The sequence below is a fragment of the Neovison vison genome, chromosome 3 (assembly GCF_020171115.1).
Source record: "Neovison vison isolate M4711 chromosome 3, ASM_NN_V1, whole genome shotgun sequence".
In the NCBI taxonomy this organism is placed as follows: domain Eukaryota; kingdom Metazoa; phylum Chordata; class Mammalia; order Carnivora; family Mustelidae; genus Neogale; species Neogale vison.
In genome coordinates this window covers 93,598,384-93,619,636 of record NC_058093.1, presented here as the reverse complement: position 1 = coordinate 93,619,636, position 21,253 = coordinate 93,598,384, and the positions used below count along the sequence as shown (strand labels likewise).

At 36.6% G+C, this 21,253-nt stretch overlaps 1 protein-coding gene across 1 annotated transcript in view; it reads left to right on the top strand.

The window, feature by feature from the left end:
- The first annotated feature begins 14,192 nt into the window (after positions 1 to 14,192).
- The window catches only part of THSD7B (thrombospondin type 1 domain containing 7B), a 47,169-nt gene continuing 40,108 nt past the window's right edge, over positions 14,193 to 21,253 (top strand). The window contains exons 1-3 of the mRNA XM_044244375.1: positions 14,193 to 14,231; positions 17,029 to 17,170; positions 19,501 to 19,616. Of these exons, the coding sequence (XP_044100310.1) occupies positions 14,193 to 14,231; positions 17,029 to 17,170; positions 19,501 to 19,616 (297 nt within the window). The remainder of the gene's footprint in view (positions 14,232 to 17,028; positions 17,171 to 19,500; positions 19,617 to 21,253) is intronic.

The following is a 21,253-nucleotide window of genomic DNA, read 5'->3' as shown; positions in this document are numbered from 1 at the left end:
CAAAGCTAAGTAATTATCCCAGAGCATAATAGCTACTAATTATCCTAGTCAGTTACAAAAACTTTTTCAGGTTCTTCTTTCTATTAAGGGTTAGTGAAAAACTTTGAGGTAGATTTTTAAATACACTTTAGCTCTTTCATTTTCATTAATAAATAAAACTATTTGCCCTCTTTTCTCTGCTCTTCCCTACTTAGACTTTTACTTTTCCAGAGAAATTGCAATGGGAATAACTTTGTTAATATAATACATTCTTTATTCTCTCTGATAATGACCCTTAGTTTGAAAGAAATAAGCTGAAATTTTTGTTGGGCAACTTTTTGCCGTAGAGCATCATTGTAATTAATACAGCAAATTACTGTTACCACGGACAATTGCATGATACATGAAAATAGATCGTTGTATACAATCTTTGTCATAATTGCATTTAGAATAATGGAATTCTACCTATATTATCAAACACCTAAAAAATTGAGTTATGATTCCCTGATTTTTAAACAGTCTTAGACCTTGGAACTCTCCAATGTCCATCAGGCCTCAGGGCATGGTCTTTCAGTGTTAGGAAACAAATTTCTTTGTGTTTAAAATGCAGCAGCTATACAAGCTAACTGTCAAAGTCATTTACTAATTCAAGAAAGTACAGTGCAAAAGAAGAGGAAACTGTTTTTAAAAATGTAGTGGTTATCTTTAGATACCTTATCACTAAATAAAACTTATCTGGGAATCTAGACCTTGGAAGAGTTAGTTTCTCATTAAGTATTTGCTTAATGACAAGGAATGACTCAAACAATTGCCAAGAGAATATAGTTAGAGAAACTGAGGCATCATCAAAAACAAAAGACACAAAGTCAATGAAATGTTATGTTTAGAATATATAATATAATTCTATTTTATAACTGTCAAAATTTATGAAAGAGCAATATTCTGTTCATGGAGTTTTCTGAATTAAGATCTATGAAAAGTACATGGTGTAGCATTTCCAGTTTAATTACTTTTATTTTTAAAGATTTTATGTATTTATCTATTTGACAGAGAGAGACAGCAAGAGAGGGAACAGAAGCAGGGGGAGTGGGAGAGGGAGAGGGAAAAGCAGGCTTCCCACTGAGCAGGGAGCCTGATACGGGGCTTGATCCCAGGACCCTGGGATCATGACCTCAGCCGAAGGCAGACGCTTATCAACTGGGCCACCCAGGTGCCCCCAGTTTAATTACTTTAATTTGGGGCTACACTGTTGACTGGTAAGAGAATGAATTATTGGAATTATAAACACTGTATCTAGAGGTATAGTCCTACATATCTCTATCTATATGTAGATATATATAAAACATTATTTAGATGATTACCTAGGGAAGTAAATGATAAAAACATATGAAATAAATGATAAAACATATGAAATAAATAATAAATGATAAATGGGAAATAAATGATAAAGGAAATAATTGATAAAACATATGAAAACCCCTGGTGATTTAGCATGGGGCTCCCTCTTCCTATATTCCTCACTCCCTCCCATCCCTATTCCTGTCTTCTCTCTCCCCGCTTTCTTCTCTTCCCTTTTTTCTTTACCTCAATCTCCAAATTATATGCATGCATATTTTTATAAAGAATCCAGAAAGGTTCAGAATATTATTTTTGCCTTGATGCAGGTAGATTGCAAATTAGACCAATGACCTAGTAGTCTGCCAGATGGTACATTCTCTGGTCAGTAGCCAAATATGCTAAGAGATCCTCAGAACTTTGAAATACATCACTCTGCTATATCTGAAAAATCTAGAATATGGGATCAGGAATAAAAGATGAGTTTCTTTTTCATGTATTAGCAAAATTTCAGCAAGGACAGTAGGTTCTTTATAATTCAGGACCCAAACAACTTTATTAGTCTCCATGTTTTGCCATGTGTTCTAGAACTATTCACTAATTCACAGAATAAAGTGTTTACAGGATAGCTAGTGAACATTTACACTGGCTTATACAGTAAGTTAGGATATGAGCATTTATTAGACAGTTATAACTGCTCAAAACCCACTAGAGATGCATTCACTTTAGTTTAAGGGTTGCACATTTCCCTATAAATGGCTTGTTGTGAATAATGTAAATGTGCATCCCTGAGAATAAATTAAATACATTTCCTGCTATTGGTAATGTGTTAGAACAGTTGTGCCATAAATCACTTGAGCAGCATTTATAGATTACTATACTCTATCTAGGCCAAGCTTGTAAATATCTATGTAACTCATAATTCAATGATTTACAACCCACTAAAGGAAACCTTAGAGATTTTTCTCTTGTTTTTTTTTCTCTCTTCTCATATGATAGCAATAAACATCTACCTCAAAGATATTCATTTTCAATGCTTTTATAAAGCTTTACTTTTTAATAGAAGCCAGAGGATTTAATGTATAACAAGAAGAATCAACCAGAAACCTGTGCAGTGACTCTCGCTCCTCATAGGTGGGTCTTTACTCATCCTTTCGCCCTTTCCCTTCCAAGTCCTCCTTCCTGGAAGACTGAGGAATTCTCTGCAAGCTTGTGACCATAAGAAGTGACCGTTTTCCAATGTCTTTAGGCTTCCTTTGTGCTCTGTTTTCTCCCAGCTTCCTTCTCCACTCTCCTCCTCCCATCTCCTCCCACTACTTCTCCCCACTTTTACTCACACACACCCACAATCATGTAGACCAAGCAGACACATTTTGTTTGCACCTGTCTCCATCAGTTTTATAATTTAAGATACGCCAGAAGCAAAATGGGTGTTCAGATTTGGAAACGGTGTAGACCATTGCTTTCAATGTATCCTTGGAATCACTCTTTAAGTAAAACAAAACAAAATAACCCAACAAAAAAACCAAACCCAGTCTTTCTCTGTGCTAGGCATGTTGTATATATATATCATTTTATGCTTATAGAATAGTGTGATTATCCCCTTTTTGTTAGTGGGGAAAGTGAAATGTTTAGAAGACTTATAATATCTGATGTTGCAGGGTCCAGATTTGAAATTGAGCCTAACTTAAAGCATCTATATTCTTTTTGGCTTGAACCTTCTCCATAACTCTGGCAAGAGATTCTTATGAAAACTAGTCCTGTCCATTGAATATAATGCTCTGAAAATTTGCCTTTGTGAACTGTGTTTGAGTTTCCTAACTTAGAGTAGCCTCTCCCCTCCCCCTTACCCCTACCAATGACATTTACCTAAATTGCTTTCTTTGGCCTTTTTCTTGTTGCATTGGACTTCTAACCTAAGAAAACACCATACTTCTTGGAATACCCTCCAAATTATCCTTTGTACATCTGAGTCTATGTCAATAGGGAGTTGAAAACCTTGCAATGAGGAATTCTGTTTATGCCCCTCCTGTGCACCTACCATCCCCAAAGACTCTGCTTCAGCAGTCATTAGCCCTCCTCATACTCATCACATTCAAGAGTCTGATTGTCATCGATTTTGTGCTCCACCAATTTTCAATTTGTTTCTGGTGACACCTGATTGAGTAGCTCCAACCTTTGGGTAACTGGTGATGAGTTGGAACTTGATGGCTCTTAGTTTTCATTTAGATGATGCTTTGCTGAATCCACTGCTGCCTTGTAGCACAGTCCAGCATGGACCCCTTCCCTCACCAAGTGTCTTATATGTTTGTAAAATGCTTTTTGTTCTTTAGAGTGCTCTCAAACTTATTTTATTTTCTTCATTGTGAATTATTTGGGGTGAATCTATGAGTGAAGAAACAGACATGGAGAGATGACTTCTGTTTCCAAAGGGAATAGCTTTAGTTTGTTAAGGAAGCAGGCTTCTTTTGATGCCCCTTTTGTAACCACAATGTGCTAAAATAGGTTCTTGAAATCTCTAACTTTCTATATAGGCTGGTTTTGACATAGCAACATCCAGATTATGAAACAGTGTACTTGGAAGATTTCAACCACCCATATAATGTAGAATGGGGCATGAAGACTACTTAACTACTATTGTAATTCTTCTTGCTATTGAATTAATATTGGTGAAACGGTATTTATAAAGTAGGTATATAAAGGTAATACGTGATGCCATTCTTGGTATCTAAGAAGATAAAGAAGGGGATTCTGATTTCTGTTCTTTGTATTATACTATCTATCTATCTATATATATATATATATTCTTTGTATATATGTTCTTTGTATTATACTATGTGACTATGACAGGGTGTTGACACTATTGGAAGCTCAATTTACTAATCTATAAAAGTGAGGATAATCATTATTCTTTAGAATTTCAAAAATGATTTTAATTGGGATTACTAGTACATCAAAAGTTAATGTTGACAATTTTAAGACAGAGTTGGAGCCCAAATTTACTTGTAATATTTCCAATTGCTCACAGCTTTCTGCAAGTAAGTATGAGTTTTCTCTAGGAAGTATGAAGAGAGTAACTATTTTAACTTTTTAAGATAGTGAAATATAAAATTTAATTTTTGAAATGACTCAATTGCTTTCTCTGATCTATATGAGAACTTTCTTTACTGTCAATGATATTTCATTATTATGATGGCTATTATTAAAACTTTAGTATCAGACTACTGTGTTAATGGTTTTGAACTCAGGTTTGTGATCTATATTCCATCTCACTTGTGATTTCGATTTCATCCCAAATGTAAGTTTCATATCCAAGTAGAAAAGGCCAGGTTTTCACCTTGAATTTTAATCATGTGTTTACAGTATGTGAAGGTTACCCTACAAAGCCTTCTCTATATCATTTCAATCCCCCAAGTTGGTAAAATGGAAAAAAAAAATGTGAAAATATATTTACCCCTATGGTACACTACAGCGCTGATTGCCAGGGAAATGCTCCATACAATGGCATGTCTGATCAGTTATAATGGAAATTCTCTTGCTGGCTTTTGTACACACTTCAGATTTTTGAAATTTATGTGGTGTTCTCCAAATCTTTCCATTTATGGTTAATGCCCTTTCCATTTTGGTTACAATATTCATATCACCTTGAAAAGTATCTGGGGGCGTGCCTTGATGGCTCTTTTGGTTAAGTGTCTGATTTCAGCTCAGGTCATGATCTCAGGGTCTTGAGATTGAGCCCCACATCAGGCTCCCTGCTCAGCAGGGTGTCTGCTTCTCCATCTCCCTCTGTGCTCTCTCTCAAATTAATAAATTAAAAAATCTTTAAAAGAAAGAAATGTATCTGTGAGTAATTATAAGTGACTTATATTTTCTTAAAGGATATAATGTGTTTGGCTAGATTAACTTTATCCTATCTCACTAGTATTCTTTAGTTCTTCATATTTATCTGTAGGGTTTTGAAGTTTTAAATAGTACACTTACTGTGTGGCAGTAATAGAAAAAATGGTAATTCTGAAATGACATATATAAATAGTATGGGTGTTTCTACATTCAAATTATCTTATAATTGCAGATCTTATTGATACCAATTCCCACCCCCAGTTTTTTTTTTTCCCTTGTTTCGGAGGACCCTCAGATAAAATAGACCTTCTCAATTTGTTTGCATTTCTTATTTTCTAGATGGTAAATTCCATGTTGAAAGGCATATGTTAGGTACACAGCTGTGCTGATGTTAGGTACACAGCTGTGCTGAGTAAATATTTGCAGGAAATAGGTTTGAAATTTATGAACAGCCTAGATACATTTGTATTCTCTTTCCTTCCTGTCTCTCTTTTTATCATTGGCACTTTGAGAAAGTTATTTAACCTGAATAAATCAGGAAAATTAAAATAATCATGCACAACTCAGAAGTTATAGTAAGGATTAATACATGTAAGTTATTTAGCACAGTGTCTAGCACATAAGTATAAAACTAAATTGCAAGTAGTATATATTAGACCAATATTAAGTGCCATCTATGTGATGAATTCTATGTTAGACCTTGGGATATAATGATGAAGAGCCCTTGTCCTCAAGGAATATACAGTTAATGAGGAATGCAGAAAATTTCTAATCAATTTCAACAGAGTAGCAGGCAGAAAATATACATATGGCAACCTTAGAGATGAGTAAGGGTTAGGTAGGCAGAGTAGATGATGGAGGAAAGGGAATAAAAGATGAAAGAAAAGATTCAGTGTGAGCAAGAGCCTAGAGCAATGTTGTACTGGAAAGAGTGAGGCCAGGTCAGCTTCCATGTGGGTGCCCTCTATGTTATTAGCCCCCTCTGTGGAACTTATGGCACTCTTCTTCTGGCAGATGAAGTGGTTCTGGCCAACCAACCATCAGATTCTCCTGAGAGGAAAGGGGCCCAAGGATCTTTGATGGGAGGGGAAAGGCAGAAGTAGAGAGTGAGATCTTAGGCACATTCTAGGTGCAGTGTCTAACCCCTTTTCTTTGGTTTATGGTTGGACTGGGAATGGAGGAAGAACACAGACATTAAAATAGTAACACAGAATTGAGTCTTTTTTAATCTCCTGAGTTCTGAAGAGTGGCCCAGCACTACTGCCCTGCTGGCAGACACCACAGTCTCTGCTGAGGTCCTCCTTGCTGACAGCATCCTTGGGGGACCCATCACACACCAGGAATTGCATTGCACTTTTTTGCTTATGTTAGTTTGGTTTTTTATTTGGCTCTTAGATGGTTGGGGCTTAGAATGAAGAAAGATAAGTAAGATCACATAAATAAGAGAAGGAAAGGAGAAAAAGAAAGAAAAAAAGGAATGGTAGAACGATGATGTTGAGTTTGTGTGACCTCAATTCAAATGGCAGTTGTCACCTAGGGATCCTACAGGTGGCATATAGTTAGTTATGACCATATGCTTCCTTGTTTCTTCATTAGCATCTCCTAAATATTGGTGTGCCAGTACCACTTATAATTCTCTTATTGACAAAAAGCTTCAAAATAATTTCACATTTATAGAAAAGTCACACCATCAGTTTTTAGGCATGCAACATATATTTTATCTTGCCCTGCCCTGTACATACAGGTACCACTTTCTCCACATGGACACACACACACACACACACACACACACATGCACATGTATATATGAAAAAATAATGGTATTCGTGTGCGTATATACACAAGGTTTTTTTTCTGGGCCACCTGCATATGTTGAAGGCATCATGCCCTTTACTCTCTTAATATTGACTATTCAGGGGCCGCCTGGGTGGCTTAGTCAAATATCTAACCCTTGATTTTGGCTCAGGTCATGATTTCATGGTTGTGAGATGGAGCCCACTTGACTCTCTCTTTCTCCCTAATATATATGTATATTATGTGTGTGTGTGTGTGTGTGTGTGTGTACACACATATATATTTTTTACATATATAAATTGACCATTCAGTATGCATTTCCCAAGTATAGGATATTCTTTAACATAATCACAGCGTAGTTAACAAATTCAGGAATACATCACCGACAATACTTGCAGCTAATCTGTGGACTGTATCTCCAAGTTCTCAATGGTCCCAATAATGTCTTTTCTAACAGTTATAGTCTGTTGTTTACAGTATCCAGACCATATTGCACTTAATGGTTGTACATCTTTGGTCTCTTCCGTCTTTTTCTTTCATGACTTTGACATTTTTGAAAAATGTAGGTCATTATTTTGGACTGTGTTTGGTTATTCTTCTTTCTTCATTCCCAAGCTTCAATAATAATGTAAGCAGATGACACCATTTATAAGACATAAATGGTGATTGGGTAGGCCATACATCATTCTTTTGTTCCAGGGTCTCTGATTGGATTATGAATTTGTATCTTCACTACTCCTTAGTCATAAAATACCAACCAGAAGGACTATATGGGGATGTCCCTGACTATTATAAAATCTTCACCCAAACTTCTTAGCCAAGCAAAAATCTCTAGATATTTATGTGTCATCCTAACTTCCTCCTAGCAGTAGGCCAGGAAAGCTTTACCAGGAACATTATTTCATGTTGGTGATATGATAGCTTTTGCCTCTGCTCTTGTCAGTTTCATTACACTTAGACATGTGGCACTCCTCTTTCCAATTAACTCTCTAAATACGATGCACCAGCCCGTAGAATTTGAGCATCTTTCATGAACTATGTTCTCCTCAAAGGCAGGCTATTCATCATCCTATCCATAACTTGACTCTCCCACTCTCCAGCCTGTGACTTTTCTTGCCTTTTCTAACCCATAGTTCCTTGTGTTTGTTCTCTCTCTCCTTTTCCATCTCTAATTACCATTGTCCAGACTAAATTCTTCCCAGGTTAAAATAAATAGCAGTCACAGTAGCCAAGTCACGATTCAGCTCTCTGATACATTGTTATACCCACTGTCCCCACCTCAACGTACTCCTCAAGTACCACTACTATACAAGTAGAATAGTTGGAGATACTGAAGATCAAATTAGCCCTCCCCAATTCAAATCCTGGCTTGAGCACCTACTATGAAATTGTTATATTCTTTGAGCTTCAATTTCATCATCTGTAAAAACAAGGGTATTAAAAGTATCCCTAGATCAACAGGAGGTTGAAGGGCTTCATGTAATAATCCCCACATAATGTCCACCATAGTACTCGGCATATGTTTGTACTCTAAAATGTTACCTGTTGGTATTTAGGGTTCAAGACAGCATCCAGAATATGGTTTCAGTCTCCACTGGTTATTATCCATTTAATGCCCCAAAAGACAAACAGAAGCTGTAAGACTATTTTGCTATATATAGGGTTATATGTCTTTTTGGACCTGCTCAGATCTGGGTTAAAGTATAGAAGAAACAGAGCCCATCACTGTAGGGCCTAGGAATCCAACCTCTGCCCCTTCTGACTGACCAGTAACTTTAGTTTATGGTACTTTAATTCTCATCAGGTTTGTTATGATGTCATAGTAAATATTCCTTTTTGCATGCAACTCTTTACCTATGCAAAATATATCATTAAGAGTTAACTGCACTTGCAAATCCACAACTCTAAGAATTCAAAATGCTTACATTCATTAATTTCATTAAACTCACTAAGTATCCCAAAGCCACTTTAGTAGACAAAGATTTGAAATATATAGTAACATTTCCTTTATTTTGAAGATGAAAAACATCAGGGGTTCCTACTGATGACCTATAGGAGTTCATTTAAATTCTACATTAAATTTATATCTTCTTTTTTCTATACTAAGAATACACTTTTTCAAGGACACTGGAGATAAAATAAACAAAATATATAATAATTACACATTTGCTTTGTTCCATGTAACACACAAAACATTCTCAGAAGTATAATACTTATAGGACCAACGTGAGTACCTTAAAATGTCAGTATTTTTTTCCATAGGCTTATATTTTATATGTGAATTTTATCTATCTCTTCATGTAAATCCTACATGTAAATTTGGCTCACCACAAGTCCTTTTGGACATATAAAACTCTGTGTCCAATAAATTCCTAAGAAAGGATTCCTAGAAACCTCATTCTTTGAGTTCTTACATATTGCCAACAGTTTATGCATGGTCTTTTAATTGAAAGCTTTGTTGGACATAAAATTCTTTGGATCATGTTTGTTTGTTTCTTTGTTTTCTTTGTATATCTTTATAATAACTCTGCAGTTTTTGATGGTATGAAGTTTCTTGTCTTAAAATCATATGCATGTGGCATCTGTTTTGACTTACTTTTCTATTTGTTAGTTTTTCTCAAACACTTTTATCTCTTGTTAAATGTTTTTTAATTCCTTTTTTCCATTTTTTTGTTTTTCTTGAGCAAAAATAGTTGTTTTTTTGTTTTTGTATTTCTCCTAGTTTTATCTTCATTTCTCAAAATATTTATTTTATTTCTACTTACTGAGTTCTATCACTAAAAGTTTGTGTTTTTCTAATTATTGTGTTTTCTCATATCTTGTGCCATTTTCTAAATTCTGATTTGTTTACTATGAAATAGTGGTTTTCATCTGCTTTTCATGCATGTCTTCCTACTATACTTTCTTATCTATAGGTATCCTATTTTGACCTTTATTATCTTTTTTCATAATACTGTTATTTGGAATTTGAATTTGATATTTTCATTGCTTTTTGTCGTTGTTGTTTTGGAGTGGGGGAGGGTGAGAGAGACAGGAGGAGGGGCAGAGGGAGAGGGAGAATCTTAAGCAGTCTCCATGCCCAACACAGAGCCTGAGGTGGGGCTGAATCAAAAGTGGGTTGCCTAACCAACTGAGCCCCCAGGTGCCTTGTTATTTGGAGTGAGGTCAGATTTTGTGAACTTTTAGGAGGGAGCTGTGATTGAGGATTGTTTTTCCTAATTTCATTTTCGTGGTCCAGGGCTCATTCATTCTTTCTCTCTTTTGTTTTTAGTGTTGAGAACTACAGCAGCTTCCTTTGTGAGATTTACTGGATCCTGTGTCCTTCCCCCTTCATTTACTGGTCCTTTCTTTTCCTTCAGTGCTAGTTTCCCTGTTTTTCTCAATTTGGAAACTCCTCCCACCCATTTCTCTTCAGTGCAGGAAACTGTCCCAGAAAGGAGTTTTGGCTTGTTGATATTACAAGTTCATTGGACTCATACTGTATCAACACCCAAAACCTCTCCACGGACCCTCTTATGGTCACCTGCTTTTAGAGTATACAAAATCCTCCTGTGTTCAAGTTTAATTTTTCATTTCGGTGTTTTGGGGTATGTCAGATGCCTCTTTTTTACTTTCTGCTTATTGGATACAGATGTCATATATGTGCTGCAACTTCAGTCATTGGTCTCTCTGTTCATAGTTTGTTTATGGAGATAACTCATCACTTAATTTTACTAAAGCATATTATCCATATGTTTTTGTCTTTGCTCTTCCTATTGGACCGCGATATCCAAAGAACTTTTTTTTTTTCATTTCTGTAACCATCTTCTCAGAATTCTTGAGAATATTTTTAAGCATAGGAGACATGAGTAACAATTCTTCAGGTCCAGATTTTTCTCCTATAGAGGTCTGGTCATCCCTTATCAACCTTTGAGAATCAGGGTTTCATTTTTTAAATTTTTATTTTAATCCCAGTATAATTAACATAGAGTGTTATATCAGTTTCAAGTCTACAAGATACTGATTCAACAACTCTACACATTACTCCCTGCTCATCACAGAAACAAAGTAAAAGTAAACTACAAAACAAAAGTAAAAGCCTACACCAAAATAAAAAGCTTTGGCATATTTACGAAAACCAGTAAAATACAAAGAGAACCTACTGAATAAAAGAAGATATATCTGATAGGGGCTAATATTCAAAATATATAAAGGACAACTCAACACCAAAAATACAAATAATAAAATTTAAAAATGGATAAAATTTTTTCATGTGTCTGTTAGTCATTTGTATGTCTTTTTGAGAGAAGTGTCTATTCATGTCTTCTGCCCATTTTTTGACTGCTTTATTAGTTTTTTGAGTGTTTAGTTTGAGAAGTTCTTTATAGATCTTGGATATCAGCCCTTTATCTGTAATGTCATTTGCAAATATCTTCTGCCCACTTCCCAGAAGTGGGCTGCCTCTTAGTTTTGTTGACTACTTCCTTTGCTGTACAGAAGATTTTTATTTTGATGAAGTCCCAAAAGTTCATTTTTGCTTTTGTTTCATTCGCCTTTGGAGACATGTCTTGAAAGAATACTATGGCCAATGTCAAAGAGCTAACTGCCTATGTTCTCCTCTAGGATTTTGATGGATCTTGTCTCACATTAAGGTCTTTCATCCACACTGAGTTTATCTTTGTGTTTGGTGTAAGGGAATGGTCCATTTTCATTCTTGTATATGTAGCTGTCCAGCTTTCCCAGCACCAGTTATTGAAGAGACTGTCTTTTTTCCATTGGATAATTTTTCCTGATTTGTCAATGATTAGTTGACCATAGAACTGAAGGTTCATTTCTGGAGTCTCTATTCTGTTCCCTTGATCTATGTGTCTGTTTTTGTGCCAATACAATGCTGTCTTGGTGATCATAGCTTTGTATGATATTTGTATTATAGCTTAATTGCAGGTAGGGTGATGCCTCCAGCTTTGTTTTGTTTTTCATCCTTGCCTTGGCAATTTGGGATCTTTTATGAAAAAATGTTCAACATCACTAACCATCAGAGAAATACAAATCATAACCACAGTGATATACCACCTTACACCAGTTAGAATTGCAAAAATTAACAAAACATGAAACAAATGTCAGTAGGGATAAAGAGGAACAAGTTGCAAGTTGGTACAGGCATTCTGGAAAACAGTATGGATGTTCTTCAAGATGTTAAGAACAGAGCTACCCTATGACCCAGCAATTGCACTTACTGGGTATTTACCCCAAAAATGCAGAAATAGTGAAAAGAAGGGGCACATATACCCCAATAGCCAAACTATGGAAGGAGCCAAGATTCCCTTCGACAGATGAATGGATTAAGAAGATGTGGTACATATACACAATGGAATATTATTTCATCCCAACCATCAGAAATGGTGACTACCCACCATTTGCATCACCATGGATGGAAGTGAAGGGGATTATGTTAAGTAAGTCAAACAGAGATAGACAATTATCATATGATTTCAGTCATATGGGGAACACAAGCAATAGCACAGAAGACCATAGGGAAAGAGAGGAAAATCCAAAGGGGGAGAAATCATAGAGGGAGATGAACCATGAGAAACTATGGACCCTGAAAAACAATCTGGGGATTTCAGAGGGGAGGAGAGTGGAGGGAGGTGGTAACAGGGTGATGGGTATTGAGCAGGGCACATGCTGTGATGAGCAATGGGTGTTATACTTAACTAATGAATCACTGAACACTGCAAAAAGGACTAATTATGTACTATACAGTGACTAACCGAACATAATAAAAAAATAAAATGCAAAATCAAAAGAACAGACACAAGACATAAACAGATATTTTTCCAAAGAAGACATACAAATGGCCAATAGACACATAAAAATATGCTTGACATCACTAAGCATGAGGGAAATGCAAATCAAAACCACAATGCAGTATTACTTCACACCTGTCAGAATGGCTAGAATCAAAAACACAAACAAGTGTTGGCAAGGATGTGGAAAAAGAGAATCAGAATTTAATTTTATTAAAATTTTCTTACAAAGCACTGTGATGGTATCTTGCAAATCTTTTTTACACCTTTTTTCCAAATAAGAAAAGTCAATGACATTATATATCCATATTTGCCTCATGAGAGATGTGGAGAAAAATAGTCTTCTAGCTTCTCTCAGTGAGACTAATCAATGAAATGAAGGAGAGACTATCTCAGAATGATCAAATAAATTCTATTAACAACAAAAAGTATGCATTTTCTGTATCTTGTGGGAGTTGACAAGGCCAGACCTTGAAATTATGCTGATCTCCAGACAGGAAGTATGCTGAGTGACTAAAATGCACATATACCTGGGTTTATGTGCAGTTTTATTAAATGTTGTTTGTTAGTAGCTAAGTATTAGAAAAATATCAAATTATACATTTGAATTTGGGTTTCTTTAAAAATATCTAGATTAACTGTCATCCTTTATCTGGGTAAATAAAAACTCATTTGTTGGTGTGTTTTATTAGGTTAATGATCGATGCTATTATTTTGTGAATTATCATCTAGAATTTATAGAAAATGTGTGAGAATAAGAAAAAAGATGACATTCTCTTTTTGTCAGATATACAGATATATGGGGAATTCTTACATTTTGGCAATATGATGGTAGTCCAGGGTTGACCATTTGTCTACTAATGGTAGCTTAGAAATATCATCTTATTGCCTCAGAAGAACCAAGTTATCCCACATAGCAAGTATTTATTATTTACATTCTTTATGCCAAACTTGGAACAAGTGTCCCAGAAAATTAAGACATGGACTCTCTTCAAATAGCCCATGGGAAAGAATGCACACACATTGATACATGTACAAGTGCAATAGGAAATGTGGACTAAATGATGATATTCCATTTTTATGGGTGCAGGGGAGTCACTGAAGGTTCTCAGATGGGATATCTGATTTAATTTTGTCAGTTGAATACCAATATTCAGGTTAGGTCCAAGGGTAAAGGCCCTATTGTTAGAGAGAACAAAAGGTATAAAAGCACCATGTCATAAGAAAGGACTGAACTTTAAGGTAAGTGCTGGTTTTCACAGGTAATAAGTTAGAAAATCTAGTCTCATAAAGGGGGCTTATTTACCAAAGACTAACTGGTTCTTATTGGTCATCTCTTTCACTAGCAAATAAACTTTAGCTATATAACCTTGATCTTTACACTAAAATTGATCCAAAGTTGACTTTGGGTTAGTTATACACACATCACTTTCTCACTTCATTTAGGAAATTGACAATATGTCTTTATATAAATACCCTAGAGGAGAGGAGATCCAGGTTTGTATTTGAGGAGTCTTGATCCAATAAAGAAATCATCCAGACATAAGCCTCCTTTACCATTCTTTTTTATTTAGCTCCACTCCCTTCTTCCTTGTGACCAAGTCATTATTTTATGAACTTCCTATAAACTGCCAATAGAAGGAAATAAGGAGAAAACACTAACCTACCTATCACTTGTTAGCAGTTGCTAGGGCATTTTTTTAAGTGGAACATAAAAATATTGCCTAAGATTAGATTGGATTGTGTTTGTGGACTCCAGTCATCCACACTTTCCCCTCTCTATTTCTGTGGATAGAAAATTTGTAGAAGAGTTAGCTGCAGTGTTGGTTTTCAATATATTTGTTTCTAGAAAGTAATTACCAAGGTCTACATGATTGTGAATGATTATGCTCAACTGAATATTTTTCAAATATTTATTAGAGAGAGAAAGAGAGCACAAGCTAGAGCAGGGTGGGCAGGGAGCACAGGGAGAGGGAGAAGCAGACTCCCCGGTGAGCAGGGAGCCTGACACAGGACTTGATCCCAGGAGTCCAGGATCATGACCCAAGCCAAAGGCAGATGCTTAACCAACTGAACCACCCAGGTGCCCTCAACTGAATATTTTAAAACCACATCCATCAGAATTAGAGACTAATAGACAATGAGGTCTCAGGGACCAAATCTCATCAGTTTACATTCATGGCCTCTTTTCACTCAGGTTTAGATGAGGAACTAAGATTTAGACCACATAAGTAAATTGTTCAAGGTGACATAATGATTTGATGTGTGCATGTGTTATTTTCTTTTTGTTTTATTTGATGGCTTAGACTAAGCAGGTACATAAATCCTAACATTTATTCATTTGGTTCTCAACATCAAGTGATTTTTTTTAAAAAAGGTAGAAAATCAGTAGAACACTAATCAGGGATATCTACCTAGATACCTTCATTTTTCTTTCATTGGCAAATCATTTAAGTTCTTATTCCTTCTTATGAGAACAAACAATCAAACTAATTGGTGAACTAATAATAAATTATTGGTAAGGATTTAGCATGGGATTCATTTGCAGATAATTAACTATAATTACCAGGTTTCACTGGCCCATCTAAAGACAGTTTGATACAATTAAAATATAAAATTAGTTTACGAATATTGGCAGATTATCCAACTATAAAGTCACATGCATAAAAAATGTGTTTCAGTGGCTCTACTAAATATTTAAAATTAGCAGAAAATTTTGTGGCATTTTTTGCATATTTCAGTGTAATCCAGTATTATCATTTTGATTAACAACCAAGATCCAGTTTACAGGTTGTGTTCTTGCTATAATATCTGAAAACTAAAAGGAATAAAAATAAATAAAATATCCCAATATAGAAATTATTACTTTAGTGACCTTAATTCAGAGGCTTTTATTTCTCCTGTGGTTTAAGTATCTATTGCCTCTTTAGATTTGGGGTCTGGAATTGTGTTGTTATGACCTACCTAATGGTATTTAGTGAACAATTACTATGTAAAATACAAACCAGTATTTTTAGAGATTGACATGGGAAGTAGAAACCGTGATCTATCATTGCCCTCAAAGAGTTTATAAAGAAAGGAAGGAGCCAGGGTAATAAAGAAAGAATGGCAGTATCATAAGGGCAGGTCCAGCGCTTAAGTATATGGTTATGTGTATGTGTATGTGTATGTGTTCAGAAACAAATCCTATACAGTAATTCCTGAGCACGGGTAGAGAGTTGCTGAGAAAGGAAGAAAAAAAATTTATCTTTATTAAAAGAAGGAGTATCGGGATGCGTGGGTGGCTCAGTCGGTTAAGCCACTGCCTTCGACCCAGGTCCTAATCCCAGGGTCCTGGGATCGAGTCCTGCATCCGGCTCCTTGCTCATCGGGGAGCCTGCTTCTCTCTCTGCCTCTGCCTGCCACTTCGCCTGCTTGTGCTCACTCGCTCGCTTTCTGACTAAATAAATAAATAAAATCTTTAAAAAAAAAAAAAAAGAGAAGTGTCAATAAAGCCTTTATTAGAGTTCTGAAGGGGGGAGTGGGAGGGTAGGATTTAGGACAATTGAAGATTCTTCCAGTAGGGGGGGCTTGAAGGTTCACCATGGGTAGAGCAGCTGGATGAAATGTGGCAGACAGGTTTACCTGGCTCAAGGGAATTATGTGAACTGAAGCTAGAAGAGGACCCATGGGCAAAGTGATAATTGCAGGAAGTCTTTGAAGTTCACATTTATACATTCGTTTTGCGGAAAGGTCAGTACGACGGGCAGGGGGCTCATCCCCTGTGGGTCAGAGGGCCTCCCAAATAAGAGGAAGTTCTGGCGTATTGGCAATAATGATTTTATAATTCTCTTTATATACCTGTTTGGGGGTATATTTTGATTTTCTCATTAAAATGTTCTGTGTAGTTATTTCTATTGGGCTAGACTATCTGAGGGCAAAGAGACTTGGTCTTCCTTTTTTCATTCATTTAAACATTCAAAATGCACTTATCTCTTGCTATGTGCCAGGCTATTTGAGAGCATAGAAAGTGTTAAATTGATGAAAGTGTCTGTGTGCCTAATTCTACATGGAAGATAGAAAAATAGCCATCACTATGACATAGAAAAAGAAAGAGCTGTCAGGTAGGAAAAACAAAAAACAATTTATAGTGAATCACTAAATGGTTTTAGTTTCTAAATATTATGTTTAACACCTCAGTTGTCTCTTCCCTGTAGCTGTTATACATGTGGCTACACATACACAGATAATCATAAATAATTTGCCAACTAACTCTGGGTCCATTCTAACTCTGCCTGCCCTTTGATTTTCACAGTCATGTGATCCTCACTCAACGCAGAGAAGAACCCGCCATCTGCTAAGACCCTCACTGAATTCAAGGACATGTGCTGAAGACTCACAGGTGCGCCCTTGCCTCCTCAATGAAAATTGCTTCCAGTTCCAGTACAATCTAACAGGTACAGTTGAAATCCACAGCAATGCTATTTCCCCAGAACCCCAGAACACCGACACATTGACTAATGGGAGAATACGTGTGTGTGTGTGTGTTTTCGTTCTTGGGATTAAGGTCTGACAGTAGAGTGTGAGAACATATTGCATGAAAGGCTGAGGATTTGCCATTCCCAGTGTCCCTTCACAAAAGAAATTCCCATTCTTGGCATGTAGATCCCCCAAAGCCACCTGGAATCTATGAATTTCAAGATGCTTAGAAAGAATTGGTGAAGTTTTCAGAATAGAGCTGAATTAAGCCATGATAAACCAAAACAAGAAAAATATGCAGCAGAGGATAATTTACCATTTAGGGAAGAATGTAGTCATGCTGTCATAGAATTTAGCTCTTCTATGGCCTTTATTATTTCAAGAAGTTCAAGCTTATGACGTACTTTGCTCTCTGGATCTCAATGATGTTTAGGAGGCACTGGGAATCCCATCCCCCCTCATTATTCAACCACTGCTCAGGTGTGGGCACCACAGTGCCTACTACCACAGTCTGTTTAGTTACCTTGGTTTGCTACCTGTCATTACCTGCAGGAGCAGATATACAAAATACCACCAAATGTGGAGCTGTGTTAAGTGTCAGCACTGAATTCATTACTAACCACCAAGCCACCACATGCCGGCAGAGGCAAAGCAGCAGCCTCTTGTGAAACCAGTTCCCCACTAAGGTCACAATGGCACGACTGAGATTTCCCACGTAGAAAACTTTATAGGGAATTCTAGGGGCCAATTTGATTGTCCTTATTGGCAAAAGATGACTTAGTGTGTTTGTCCTTTTTCTTTAGCTAAAGGTGCTTCAGATGCTTGATTTGTGTAGTAATTTTTCAGAAATACAGTATAATTTGTTATACTGGAAGAAAATGTCTTTAAAATACTGATTTTATGGGGTGCCTGGGAGGCTCAATTGGTTAAGCAACCAAATCTTGATTTTGACTCAGGTTGTGTGAGATTGGCCCCTGCGTGGGACTCTGGGCTCAGCAGAGAAACTGCTTCTCTCCCTCTCCCTTTGCCCCTCCCCCATTTGCACACAAGCGCTTGTGCCAGCTTGCATTCTCTTTCTCTCTCTCTATCCTTCAGATAAAATAAAATACTGATTTTATTACACATGGGCTTACTATTCCTGTTAAACTCATAGATCACTTATCAAGCTTTGAAGATGTATTTTTTAAAAGATTTTATTTATTTATTTGACAGAGAGATCACAAGTAGGCAGAGCAGCAGGCAGAGAGAGGGGGGAAGCAGAGATCCCGATGTGGGGCTCAATCTCAGGACCCTGAGATCATGACCTGAGCTGAAGGCAGAGGCTTAACCCACTGAGCCACCCAGGCACCCCTGAAAATGTATTTAAAGAAGTTCTCAATGTTTATCATCAAAGAGCATTCTCTGTAACTACACGAAAGTAAGAGTTTTTTGTTTTGTTTTGTTTTGTTTAAGAATCAGATTAATTGGGACACCTGGGTGCCTCAGTCAGTTAAGTGTTTGCCTTCAGCTCAGGTCATTATCCCAGGGTCCTGGGATCAAACCCCGCATCGAGCTCCCTGCTCAGCAGGGAGTCTCCTTCTCTCCCTGCCACTCCACCTGCTTGTGGGCTCTCTCTTTCTCTCCCTTTCCCTTTTCCCACCCCCCTTTCTGACAAATAAATAAATAAATCTTTTAAAAAAAATTAGATTAATTATAGGATAATTCATTCAAACTCCATTATCTGATTTATAATGCAACTATTCAAATCTATAAAATCTTCCCTCATGAGAGAATAATTTGAAAAAAGTAGATTTTTTTGTAATAAGCATAGAGTCCTGAGGTACCTCTCTTTACTTTCTGAGGCACCTTAGTGCCACTGTACTGAAGTATGACATGATTTAAATTATTGGATTTATTCCTTGAAAATATTTTCACGTTACATCAAACAGTAGCATTGTTTCTGGGATCCTTTTCTCTCGGTTTTCACCCACAAACTGAGGATTCCAAACTAGTTTTCCTTTCCCATCCTAGTTAAGGCCTTTTCCATCCTCTTCAGTCAACAGGGAAATGGTCTCTAACAAACCATTCTGCTCTTTACTTTTAGAAAGCAACTTAGGAAGGTAACACACTTTTGTTTGGTTGCTTATTAGTTTTGCAATGAAAGAATTGCAGGTGCTCTCCGAAGCCAGCTGCAAATGATTTTAGGGTTACACGTATATAGATATATATACACTGTCCTCCCTCACCAATGCAAATAATCAAAGGTTTGTTGTATTTTGCTCGCATGACCATAATTCTGAAATTCAGTGTGGTGATCCTCTACCTGTAGAGTGGAGCACATGCCAGCTGAGTGAAAATGCCACCTGTGGGCGAGGCGTCAGGACCCGCCTTCTGAGCTGTGTGCGCAGTGACGGCAAGCCAGTTGGTGTGGACCAGTGTGAGCAGGTAATGGGTCTATATTTACATTTCACATTCGAGGCTTTGTGTTTCTTAGTATTAGGCTGCAACCTTGATGCTTAATATAAAAGACAACCTGGAGGGTATGTGCTTTTGGGTAAATTGGAAGGGGAGATGAACCATGAGAGACTATGGACTCTGAAAAACAATCTGAGGGGTTTGAAGTGGCGGGGGGGTGGGAGGTTGGGGTACCAGGTGGTGGGTATTATAGAGGGCACAGCTTGCATGGAGCACTGGGTGTGTTGAAAAAATAATGAATACTGTTTTTCTGAAAATAAATAAATTGGAAAAAAAAAAAAAAGACAACCTGATTCCTTCTTGAAGCTTCGGTTCAGTGAGAGTAAGAGGGAACTGGTGTGGGGCAGTTATACCCCCTTAGTTTGAACTTGGTCAGAAATGACTGGGAAAGGTCCTTTTGCCTTGAGGAGAAGGACTCATTAAAAAATTATTGTTACTACTTTCAAGAACATATATAGATGTACTTGCTTAGTAGCAAACTATTCACATCCAGTGACTTGAATGTTTAGATAGGACTCTGTATTAGGCTGGTAATTCATTTGCATATGTGAATACTGTGCCTTGCCTATAAGATGAACACTGACACTTGTTATTAGAATGTGCTGTTCATTTGTTTAGCAAATGATTGCTAGATAAGTAGCACAGTTGTATTTTTCTTCTCAACCTAAGTTAAAATGCCTCCCTGCCAAGTTCCAGTTAGTGGGTTCTGAATTTTTATAATGTTATGTTTCCTTTCTTTCCTATGATAAACTATGTAGAGCTTGGGCAAAAGCTGTAGTCAAACCTGTTCCAAGGAAGTTGCATTTTAAAATCTCTGTGGGGACAGTTTAATAGAAGTAAGGATGACCACATTCTCTCATACTGGTAGAATCACCAACACAGTCTTTGGAATAATTTGAAAATACAAGGTCAGTTAACTCAGGCTTCCACAGAGGCTTCCTAAACAAACTCACAAAATGAAAACTGGTCCCATTTCTCCTGACACAGGAGAAAACCAAACTTCTCTTCCCTATCCTGACTGAAGTATTCTCCTATTAAGTAGTATAAAAACAGCTCTCTAAACAAATAGGACAGCCATAGACAATAACCCTGAGACCAAGCCATCCAAAATTAGATATCCTATTTGGTGAAATTCTAAAACTGGTTAAGACAGGGCAGAGTTCTGTTCACAAGTGTCAGTGCTTGATTTTAACATTTCATTTAACCTGTTTCTCCAAAAGTTGTCTGCTTTAGGAAAAATAAATCACCAATCTACAGCAATTCCAAATAAGTTAAAAATCTTACATTTGGTGTAATATAATAAATCTTTTGATACAAAGTAAAATATAAACTATTCAGTAATAGAAAAATAAGTTTCTCTGCTTTTCAAATACCATATGTTTCATAAATATTTAAAGAATATTAGTTTAAAGAAGTCCCAAATTATTAACCTATCTAGAGTATCCATGTATCTCAAATAGGTTGAAGATCCTATGTAGTAATTTCTCTATTGCCTATGCAGCATGTAATCATGTTCATCATCCATTTTAGCTTGGTGTGGACGTTGCTAACATTTAACATGTGTTGAATGCCAGAGTTTTCCTAAATAAGCACACAGTCTGTGATTT